This window comes from Megascapheus bottae, chromosome 5 (genome assembly GCF_031878675.1).
Source record: "Megascapheus bottae isolate mThoBot1 chromosome 5, mThoBot2.hap1, whole genome shotgun sequence".
NCBI classification, from domain to species: Eukaryota; Metazoa; Chordata; class Mammalia; order Rodentia; family Geomyidae; genus Megascapheus; species Megascapheus bottae.
The window spans coordinates 48,937,586-48,949,863 of NC_143513.1; the positions used below are offsets into that span (position 1 = coordinate 48,937,586).

At 36.1% G+C, this 12,278-nt stretch overlaps 1 protein-coding gene across 1 annotated transcript in view; it reads left to right on the forward strand.

Moving 5' to 3' along the window:
* Positions 1-12,278, forward strand: part of Akap9 (A-kinase anchoring protein 9) — a 145,051-nt gene that overhangs the window by 18,627 nt on the left and 114,146 nt on the right. Inside the window, exons 2-3 of the mRNA XM_090333087.1 lie at positions 2,840-3,085; positions 6,343-6,387. Of these exons, the coding sequence (XP_090189213.1) occupies positions 2,840-3,085; positions 6,343-6,387 (291 nt within the window). The remainder of the gene's footprint in view (positions 1-2,839; positions 3,086-6,342; positions 6,388-12,278) is intronic.

The window sequence follows — 12,278 nt, forward strand, 5'->3', positions numbered from 1 at the left end:
CTTCAAAGTAGTTCAAGTGCATCCTAGCAGCTGAATAATGTACAAATAGACACAACTGGTCTTGCACCTGTTCCTCAAGCAGACACGAGTTGGAATAACTAAATGCTTATGAAATAAGTGTGTACTTCTTTTAAAAAATATGATATATTGTATAACTAGTGAGGAGCAATTTCTTTTCGTTTTTCCCTTTTGAGATAGTCTAGATGTATGGCTCATACTGAACTCAAACTCTGAATCTTGCTTACTGGGATTACAGGAAATTATGATATCTGGTGTCATTATCTCTTTTTGACTTATGAATTAAATGATAGAACAGATCTATCTATATTTTTCTACTACAGCAGGCAAAATAAGTATGAAAATACTCTATTTTATTTATAGGTAATGTATTTGCCACATATTTTGAGAGGTACTAACATCAACATCATAAACAAGGTTATTTTAATACAGTGTATAACATGAAACTAGCCATTTTAAAAATTGTTGTAATTAATAGTTATAACAATTCTAGTAGTATATTTCTTCTTTTTAATGTACAAGGAATTGTAGTCCCTTTCTTTTTCTCAGGATGATTTTAGTGCTTAAATTTTAAAATTGGTTATAGTTTCTTATACAAACTAGGACATGTATTGTTTAATCAGGAAAAACAAAACAGTAGTCTCAAGTATGGAGACACACCAGAGTTATAGATATACTCTTTTAGAATTTACCTATGCCCATGTATATGATGTTATTAAAATTCAAGCTAGATATAATGGCTGAAAGCTAAGAGTATGAGGCTTGATTTGCTTTGTTTTTATTATGATATTTCAGCTGGGTGCCAGTGGCACCTTCAATCGTAGCTACTCCAAAGACTGAGTGAGATCTGAGGATCATGGTTCAAAGACAACCTGGGCAGAAAAGTCCCTGAGTCTCTTATCTTTAATAAACCACTCAAAATAAGGCAAAATTGGTGCTGAGATCAAGTGATAGAACACTAGCCTTAAACAAACAAGCTCAGCAACAGCACTCAAGACCCGAGTATAAGCCCCAAGGTTGGCAAAAAAAAAGTTTTTTTTTCTTTAATATAAATTATAGCACACAAATGGTAGGAGGAAGGGTTGGCAAAAGAGTCACTATGTAAAAATTGAGCTACATAGTTGGGAGTGGGAATAATGAGAGAGAATGATCAACATTGTACTCATAACCTAACTTCTGGAATTGAAACCTCTACATACAGCTACTTAACAGTAAAATTTAAAAAAAATACACTGCAGTTATATTTCCTACCTACTTTGTCGTGAGTATATTAGCAATAATATTTTGCATTAATATTTTAATATATTAAAATATATTGTGTTAACCCAGAGTTGCTTGAAGTGTGTACACAGTACTTCTGAATTTTGTTTATTTATTAGCAGTTACTAGGATTTGAATTCAAGGCCTCATTCTTGATAGGTAGAAGCTCTATCACCAACCAATTTTTGCTTTAGCTGTTTTGCAGATATATTGTAGCATTTCTGCTTGTGCCTTAGACCACAGTCTTCCTACCTATGGACACCCACACAACTGGGATTACAGTACATACTGCCATGCCACAGCTGGCTTACTTGTTGAGAATGAGAGGTATAGAGGAAGGAGAGTAATACTAACTTTGCCCAAGTTGACCATGAGCCACTCTTCATGGTCCTACTTCTCATTTACATTAAAAAGCACTGAGGGGGCTGGAGTTTGGCCTAGTGGTAGAGTGCTTGTCTAGCATGCACGAAGAGCCAGGTTCAATTCCTTGGTACTACATACATAGAAAAAAAAAAGCCAGAAGTGGTGCTGTGGCTCAAGAATGCTAGCCTTGAGAAAGCCCAAGAACAGTGCTCAGACCCTGAGTTCAAAGCCCAGGACTGGCAAAAAAAAAAAAAAAAAAAAAAAGAAAGGAAAATCAAGAGTGAGATCTCTATATGAAATCACTGGCAGATAAATGTAAGAATATAATTAAAATTAAGCTGAGTCTTTGTATGTCATAGATACATATCAATCTATATAACATTATGTCTATAGAGTATATATCCCGTCATAGATTTTTATGTCTGTGTAGTTATATTTATATCTCCAAGTTCATGTCAACGACTTTGAGTACCCAAGTATTGAGTCATCGCTCTTGTACTGTTTGGATCTAACATCCACATATCAAGGAGACCATACACTTTTTGTTCCTTTGATTTTGACTTATCTTGCTCAACATGATTTGCTCCACTTTCATCCACTTTCCAGCAAATGCCATTGTTTTATCTTCTCTGGTATCTAAGTAGAATTCCGTTGTATATGTGTACCACATTTTTTGTATCCGTTCTTCTGTAGTGGGGCATCTGGGTTGTTTCCATCACTTGGCTATTGTGTATTCACAATAGCAATGAACATGGCTATTCAGGTGTCCTTATCAGATCCTGGGTTATGATGCTCAGGGTAGATGCCCAGGAGTGGTATGGCTGGATCGTAGGGAAGGTCTATTTTTAGATTTTTGAGGAACCTCCAAATTGCCTTCCAGAGTGTTTGTACTAGTTTACATTCCCACCAGCAGTGCAGTAGGGTACCTCTTTCTCCACATTCCCACCAGTGTTTGTTGTCTAAATTCAGAATATTGGCTATTCGGGTTGGGGTAAAGTGGTATTTCACGGTTACTTTTATTTGCATTTCCTTTTTTATGACCATGGATGATGAGCATTTTCTCATAAGTTTCTTTGCCATTTTAGCCTCTTTTTTCCATAGGTCTTTAGTTCCCTTGCCTATTTAGTGATTGATAAAGCTGCTTTATTCTTAATAATAAAGAACAAGTTATAATAATAGCTCTGTTTTTTTTCTGTAGCTTGCCCAGTTTCGACAAAGAAAAGCTCAATCTGATGGGCAGAACCTGCCTAAGAAGCAGAAAAAAAAGAAAAAAGTCTCAAGTTGTAAACATGAAGTGCAAGGCTTGAGTACTGATCAACAGAGTGATGAAATACATAGAAATAGTTCTCAAGGAGTAGAATCAGCTGTGACTACCGATTCCACAATAATGAGAACTTTGCACAGTGGAGGAATAATCAAACACGACCAGTTATTCTCTGTTGAAGTAAGTATCCATACAGATTCTGAACCTTAAAGCTCTAAATGAAAAGTTGTAGTTGCTGTGTTCTTTTGCAAATTTATGTACTTTGACAGCTAAATAGATATAAAATATTCAGTAACTCTGAGATTGAGTTTTGTGACAGAGAAATTATGGTTGGATTAAGGTGATGAGTGGAAAGGTTGGGCCACTGCCTAAGACTGTGAAAACAACAAAGAAGGGAAGAGTGTTGGATAAGGCAGATGATGATAATTATTTGGATTATTCTATACCATATTTATTTGGAAACAGCAAGACTGGAATATGTAGGAATTTCAACTTGATTCAAAAGGTCAGGGCGAGCCAGGCAACAGTGACATGTAGTATCACAGTTTGAAATTGTCCCAAGCAGAAAAGTCTGTGAGACCATCTCCCACTAACTAGCAAAATTTGGTCTGAAAGTGTGGCTCAAGAATGCCAGCTGTTAGTAAGATAGCCCAGCAAAAGTGTAAGGTTTTAGTTCAAGCCCTGGAACTGGTGCACATGCTTGCGTGCTCTCTGTCTGTCTGTCTGTCTGTCTGTCTGTCTGTCTCTCTCTCTCTCTCTCTCACACACACACACGCACATACACACACACATACATACATGCACGCACGCACGCACACACAAAAGAGGTCAGGATAGAGTGGAGATATGCTATTTATCCTAAGAGTGAGACAGTTTCTCTTACAGAAGAATAAGAATACAGTGTAAAAAGAAAGGTGAAAAGGCATGATATTGCATACATTTAATCCTAGCACATGAGTAGCAGAAACAGGGCGACCTCAAATCCTTAAGTGCAAGGTTCAGGCTATTTAACAAAGTACAGGCAGTTCGTGTCATTTGTCCTATATGCTGAATTAGTGAAAACTGAGCCATTTCTTCTAAGAGAAATCAGTATTGGGTTCCTGGGATCCATGGGATATTTTATCAGTTATTGGATACATAATGTTGTTTTTTGTGTGTTTGTGCACCTAGTCCTCCTGTTAGTCTCCTTGTTCATCATTAACATTAAACTGTGGTTAAAGAATCAGTGGTGTCTATTCACAATCCAGATGCCCTACTGCAGATAAATACAGAAAATGTGGTATATATACACAATGGAATTCTACATAGCCAACAGACAAGATAAAATAATGGCATTTGCAGGGAAGTGGATGAATCTAGAGCGAATCATGTTGAGTGAGACAAGTCAAGGCTAAAGGAACAAAAGGCGCATGGTATTCTTAATATGTGGCTATTAGATCCAAACAGTACAAGAGCGAGGACTCAATATTTGTGTACCCAATGCTATGGACATGGTATGGTATTGGAAATATATACACACAACTACATAGACATAAAAATCTATGACTCTATAGACATAATGTTTTATTACATAGATTAATATATATCTATGACCTACAAACCCTCAGCCTAATTTTAATTATATTCTAAAATCTAAGTGCCAGTGATTGTATATAGAGATTCCCTTCTTGAATACTTGTTTGTTAAACTTGTCATTTGAAATATGATGTAAAAATCAATGTTAATAAATTCTTTAATAAAAAGAAATCAGTAGTGTAAAACCAGCCTGGGCACTAAAGGACCTGAGACTCTTATCTCTAATTAACTTCAAGAAAACAGGAAGTGGGACTTGGCTTGAGGGCAAGGTCGTAGCCTTGAGCTCAAGAGCTCAGGGACTGCACTTAGGCCAAGTTCAAGCCCCATGACCCACAAGGAAAAAAAAAAAATCAGTGGTGTACTTTCACTTTTTTCTCTTTATGTGGTACTGAGGACTTGAACCCAGGGCTTCATGCATTCTATGCAAGCAATCTACCATTAAGCCACATCCCAGCCCTGATGTTTTCTGGAGACTAAATTTCAATTTAGCAAGAGTATAAAAACATTTCAGGGATGGAATAATTAACATGGTGTAGTTAATGTGAATAAAATATGCTTAATGTGAATATGTATACTTAATGTGTATATAATATTTAATGTGACTATGCTGAACTATATATACACTTAGAAAATTTCAAGTTGATAAATTTTATCTTGTACGTTTTGGGCTACAATAAAGTGTTGATGTATAAGTTAAAAAAAAAGAATTGGTTGGCCGGGAGTTTGGCCTAGTAGTTAAAGTGCTTGCCTGGCCTGCACGAAGACCCGGATTCAATACCTTGGTACCACGTATATAGAATAAGCCTGAAGTGGTGCTGAGGCTCAAGTGGTAGAGCTGTAGCCTTGAGAAAGTCCCTGAGCTCAAGCCCAGGACTGGCAAAAAAAAAAAAAAAAAGGAATTGGTGGTAAATATGTTAATCAACTAGTCATGTATATTAAGAAATAGATAAACCCAGAACAAATCTAAGTACTTCAGAGCATTTTTACTCATAAGAAAGCTAAGACAGCATGTCATCATTACACTTTGTGCTCATATCACACAGTAAATGCCCAAGTTAGCCTAGCGTATATTATTTGGAGGACAGAGGTACAAGAGTTAGAGTGATGCTGTCTTTTTGGTGCTCTTGGCTTACAGATCATATGTATTGCTGTAAGTGTTTGTGGAACATTCCTCCTTAGAATACTATGTTTAGAAAAGTGCTTTGATAATTTTTTTTTGCCAGTCTTGGGGCCTGAACTCAGGGTCTTACCACTCCACTGTCTTTGGGCTTTCTTCAAGGCCACAGCTCTACCATTTGAGCCACAGCACTACTTCCAGCTTTTTCTATGTATGTGGTACCAAGGAATCGAACCCAGGTCTTTGTGCATGCTAGCCAAGCACTCTACCACTAGGCCAAACTCTCGGCCCTGCTTTGATAAATTTTTTGTTGTTGTTTGTTTTGTTTTTGTTTTTGCCAGTCCTGGGCTTAAGCTCAGGGTCTGAGCACTGTCCTTGGATTTTTCTCAAAGCTAGAGCTCTACCACTTGATCCATAGCACCACTTCTGGCTTTTTTCTATGTATGTGGTATCAAGGAATTGAACTCAGGTCTTGGTGCATGCTAGGCAAGCACTCTACCACTAGGCCAAACTCCTGGCCCCGGCTTTTGATCAATTTTATATGCATTATTTAGCCATGTAATTTATAATTAAGTGTAAGTTGTATAAATCTGAATGGTTATTGTTAGATTTTTAGTAGTAGTTTGTGTGATTTTTAGAATTTTGTATGAGTTTTCTAATATAAATAACTCAGTAGCTTAGTAAAGTATGATACTTAGCAATGTAAAAAAGTCATAATTATAATAAATCTTTTCTTTTGTTTTAGCCAGAAAGTGAAATTTCAACCACAGCAGATGATTATAGTTCAGAGGTAAGACTGTATAACATCTTACATTTTAAGTAAAAGTCGTGTTTTATATTATTAAAAATATTAATCGATACTTTCTTATAAATTTAAATGATTCTTTTGTATTTTATGAATATAATAAAATAACATTGTAAATAGCTAGAAAACATGAAGATGTATTTTACAGTAACATCTTTTTTTCAGATTGTTCGCTGTTTCTTACTTGTTAATATCTTGGTCCTTACTTAGATATAAAGCCAGTTTTTTTTTTTCTGGAAAAGTAAGAATATTGGATTTCTTAGTAAACATAACCATTTAAAGTATCCTTATTTCGCACAGTAGAAATTTTATTAAATACTTTGGAGTATAGTTTTACTTTTGTTTTTAAGAGTGAAACATTTTATAAATGCTTGAATTCTAGTTAACCATACAAGTTGTCTATTGAAATTAATGTTATAATAATTATTTTAGGTTATAGGCTATAATTAGCTTTTTGGGACTATCTCTATGTATTATATGTATATATGTATTATGTATGTTTGATTATATGTATATATTATTTTATCTTATTTTAGATGTGATTGTTATTTCTTGACAATCATATTGGAGTTAAAGGACATGGCAAATCATTCCATTCTGACTCAACAACTTAATGTATTCCTTGAGTCTCAATTTATTGTAGATTTCCAAAATATATATCTGAATTATATTATATAAAGTTGTTCCTAGGGGAAGTATCTTGATTTAAAATCCACACTTATAACTCAGAATCTGCTTTTGTGACTTAAAATCTAGTGCTCACATATAAAAATACTTTTTGTTTTTTGACTTAATTTTCTTATTCTGTTATTTGTCTTCTTGGGTGGGGTTCAGTACTTGGGATTGAATTCCATGCATCACACTTGCTGGGCAAGTGTGCCCATCCTTTTTTTGTGTTTTCTTTTTGTGTTTTGTCTTTTGAGATAGGGTCAGATTTTTAAGCCTGGGCCAGTCTGGACCAGAATCCTCCTTTTTGTGATTTCTTTTGTCCCTGGAATGACAAGCACATTCCACTGTCCCAGCTGCTGTGCTTCCCTCATAGCTTGGGATGACAGGTGAGATGGAGAGTCTCACAAACTTATATGCCTCGGCTAGCCTCAACACTATCCCATAAACTCCACCTCCCAAGTTAGTGGAATTATAAGCCTTAGCCACTGTATTCAGTCTTAGTTTGATTGCTTCTCCCCTCCTGCTTTTCCCCTTCTTCTTTTCTCTTCTCCCTTCTCCTCTACCCCTTTCCTCTTCTCCCTCTCCTTCTTTTCTCTCCTCGTTCGTCTTTCTTTCCTTCTTGTCTTTCTTCCTTTCTCCTTTCCTCTCTATTTTTACTTTCTTCTTTCTCACCTTTCTCTTCTATCTTTCCATTCTGTTTCACTTTCTTGATTGAAAGATTTAGATACTTTGACATCTGAACTATATATTTTTGAATCACCAAAGATTTCCAGAAGTACTTTTTTTTCTTCGTACAAAAGTGAAGTTTTATCATATGTCAATTGGCTATATGAAAGTTGTTGGAAATTTATATAGTTGATTTCTTGTATTGAGATAATAGCTCAAAATTTAATTTTATTAATATAGATTTGAAAAGTAAGGCATCAAGAGATGGTCAGTTTTAAACTTCATGAAAATGCAGTAATATAAGAAATTCTTCTTCTTTTTTTTTTTTTTTTTGCCAGTCCTAAGCTTGAGCTCAGGGCCTGAGGAATTGAACCCAGGTCTTCATGCATGGTAGGCAAGCACTCTACCACTAGGCCAAACTCCCAGCCCCAAGAAATTCTTCTTATAATTAAGACATTCTTTAAAATTTTTAACTAATAGGGATTAGGAAGCTTAAAATGTATTGAGTTTTTTTATTCATGACATCTAATATAATTGTTGTAAAATATATAAATGGAATTTTAGTGTAAATATTCAATATAAAATTTAGAATGTTTATAAACTTCCCAATGGTTCACAGTAAGAAATATATTTATATATGTACGTAATTTTATATATACATAATATCACAGCTCTGTGATTATAAATGTGTATATATATGTATGAATTATCCATGAATAAAAGCCATACACACATACATGTTTTTCAAGCAAGGATAATCTTACAGTAAGATTTTTTTTTTTTTTTTTTTTTTTGCCAGTCCTAGGCTTGAGCTTAGGGCCTGAGCACTGTCCTTGGACTTTCTCAAGGCTAGAGCTCTACCGCTTGAGCCTCAGCACCATTTCTGGCTTTTATCTATGTATGTGGTACCGAGGAATCGAACCCGGGTCTTCATGCATGCTAGGCAAGCACTTTAACCACTAGGCCAAACTCCCGGCCCCAGTAAGACTTATTTTATGTTACCTTTTCTTTTTAATGTTGATTACAAAAAGTAGGTTAACCACCTTACAATTTGGAAAAAATAGTGGTTTAGTAGATCACATTGAAAAAAATATTGTGGCTTCAAGGCACAGTAAGGCAAATATAATCAGGGACAACCCTGCCCTCCATACTTGTAGCCTTTTCTATTCAAGATAGCCTAGTGATAGAGTGCTTACATAGCATGCATGAAACCCTGGTTTTGAGTCCTCAGTACCACATACACAGAAAAAGCCCAAAGCGGTGCTGTGGCTCAAGTGGTAGAGTGTTAACCTTGAGAAAAAAGCTCAAGTACAGTACCCAGACCATGGGTGCAAGCTCCAGGACTGACAAAATAGGAGGAAGAGGAGATGTTTGTTTGTCTGGACTAGTCTGTCATCATTAATACCTTCTATTCCAACATGGAATAGAACTCCTTTGGGAATTAATTACCAACGTTTCTTGTATCTTGAACAAAATTTGCCATGAGACCCTAAGACTATGACAAAGACCTGAAAATTGGCATCATCCTCAACACTCAGGAACATACCCTGGCTTTGGGGGCACAGGTATTGGCATGAGCAAGGCTGACCTCTTAAATAGTTTGGGAATTATTCCAAGTTTGGTACTGAAGAATTTATGGATGCTCTTCAGGTTGGTGTAGAGAAAAAAAACAAAAAAGGCCATGCTTATGATTCAGGTAGCAGGATGTCTTCTACCAGGCATTAAAACTGAATTCAAACCTTGGTACTTCACATATACAGACCTATAAGAGTATATAGAGGGCCGGGAGTTTGGCCTAGTGGTTAAAGTGCTTGCCTAGCATGCATGAAGACCCGGGTTCGATTCCTCGGTACCACATACATAGAAAAAAGCTGGAAGTGGTGCTGAGGCTCAAGTGGTAGAGCTCTAGCCTTGAGAAAGTCCAAGAACAGTGCTCAGGCCCTGAGCTCAAGCCCAGGACTGGCAAAAAAAAAAAAAAAAAAAAAAGAGTATATAGAGGAGAAGGGGTGAAGAAGCACTTGGCAGTTCATAGGCTATGCCATCATTCTTACTTTGAAGAAGGAATGGGGGAAGGATATCAATGATGACAAGGCACTGGAAGAGAAATGAGAAAAAGTAGAAAAGACGAATGAGGCTAATTGAAAAGAAGTCCAAGATTAATTTTATAAGCTCAGATAAAGTTGATATCCATAAGGATAAAAAAATAAAGTAACTGCCGGGCTCCTCAGTGGCTCAGTCCTGTAATCCTACATACTCAGGAGGTTGAGATCTGAGGATCAAGGTTCAAAACCAGCCCAAGCACAAAAGACTCTTATCTCCAATTAACCTTTAGAAAACAGGAAGTGGGGCTTGGCTCAAGAGTAGGGCAGTAACCTTGAGCTGAAGAGCTCAGGGACAGGCCCAGACTGAGTTCAAGCCCCTTGACCCACAAAAAAAAAAAAAGGAAAGAATGAATGAATCAAAGAGAGAAAGAGAGAGAGAGAAAAAAAAGAACGAAGACTAAGAGGAAATACCTTTATTAGAAAGAATTGAACCAGACCAGCTCCACTTCCCTCAGAAACTCTGATGATAGGGGCTGGCAGTTTGGCTTAGTGGTAGAGTGCTTACCTAGCATGCACAAAGAACAGGTTTGATTCCTCAGTGGTACATACATATAAAAAGCCAGGAGTGGTGGTGTGGCTCAAGTGGTAGAATGCATGCCTTGAGGAAAGCCCAAGGACAGTGCTCAGGCCCTGAGTTCAAGACCCAGGGCTGGCAAAAAAGAAAAAAAAGGAAGGAACCAAGGAACCATGATGACATCATTCAGGAGGCTATCATCAAGGATTCTAAAAGAGCCTCAGGAGTGGTTTGGTAGATAACTGGACAGTCAAGATCTTCTCTGAGGACAGTTGGGATTCAGATTGTTACTGTTCATCTATTGGCAGGCTTCTCTGGGAGAGCAAAAGAACAATATGTGCTGTGTGTCGGTCATGTTCATCATGACCAGCTCTGACAAGTTGGTGCTGAGTATCTCAGCTTTATAGTGTGGTTATGTTGAGGACCTGGTGTCATTGAATATTCTTGAGAAATGCTATGGTAGTACAGAATCTTGAACATCATTTGCGAAAATACTGTCAAGAAGTCCCTTTAGTTCCTCTCACAGTTGGTAGAATATAGATAATACAAGAAAGTTTACAAGGCATTTGATAAGAATTAGAAGGATTCAAGCAACTAAAGACACTTTCCTTAGCTTTTACACTATAACATTTCTTAGTCTTAGGATGAGATGCCTTCTTTGTCAGTATCTACTGCATGAAGAAGCTGTTACTTCAAAGAGTAGGCAACCATCTCTGCTTTTGTGAAACAAGTGCAGAATTGAGATATTGACGTAGTATATAAGAATGAGGCTAGGCAGTAGACTGAGAAATTGATTAAAAGAGCTTAGACTCAGTTATCAAGAAAGACCTCGTGCTACTCGTAGAGGAGGAAAAGAAGAAAGCAAAGGAGAACAGTATGATGTTTGAGAACTTGAGAAAACTCAGAAAAGAAACTTTGGATATGAAAGTTGAGCCAGTAATGATTTCTAATAGGCTCCATCTTCTCCCTGCTATATTAGAACTAGTGCTTGTCTGGCTCAGAAGTCCAAATTAATCAACTTGCATCTCCCCATTGTACAGCAGTATGAGGTTTTAACAGAATTGGGGAAGAGTTGAACTGAACATTGGTTATCAAAGATTCAATTAGATATTATAAGTATCTAATTTATGTAGTAAAGATAACTTAAAGGATTATCATTTGCAGTGTTGAAGTTATTTAAAACTATTCATTTTATTGTTTCTTTTTATTATAATTACTCTAAAAAGTTTGGTTTACTGAATTTAGAATGCATAATCTCTGTATCAAGAAAGGCTAATTGAAATTTAGACGTATTTAACTTGGAAGTTACAAGTTTATAATAATGGAGTTAGTACTCTTGCCTTTTAATAATTTTCACCAACATTATTAATGTGTTAGCTTTTCTCTCTCTCCCAGAAATTATCCTTAATATTAAAGCAAAAAAAAATCAAACTTGGATTGAAAAACCATAGTTAGGATTTTTGGTTTTGAAAGTATGACCTAGATGAATAAATTGTAATTCTAAGATTTTACACATTTCACAGATTTCAGTGGTAAAAACTTGATTATCCTAGATTCTGTTGTTATAGAATTGGGAATAAGAAATGGAAATAAATGGAGTTGATTTTTATACTACTAGTGCAAAAAAAAAAGGGAATTAAGTAGATTGAGGTGAAGTTAATTTCTCACTAGGTACATTGGAAGATTATTCTGTTATTGCAAATCACTGTAGAGATATAGATGATGATGATGTTTTTTCATATATTTTTTTATTGTAATTAATAGAAGGGTTACATTATATTCGCCAGATAGACAGTGCATTACTTCATATACATTAATACCCTTTCTCGTGTCTTGGTCCCCATTTCCCTCTCCCTACCCCAGCCCCTTATCTTGTTTTTCTCCCTTCCCTATCCAACTTCAAATAACCAAATATGCATATATAC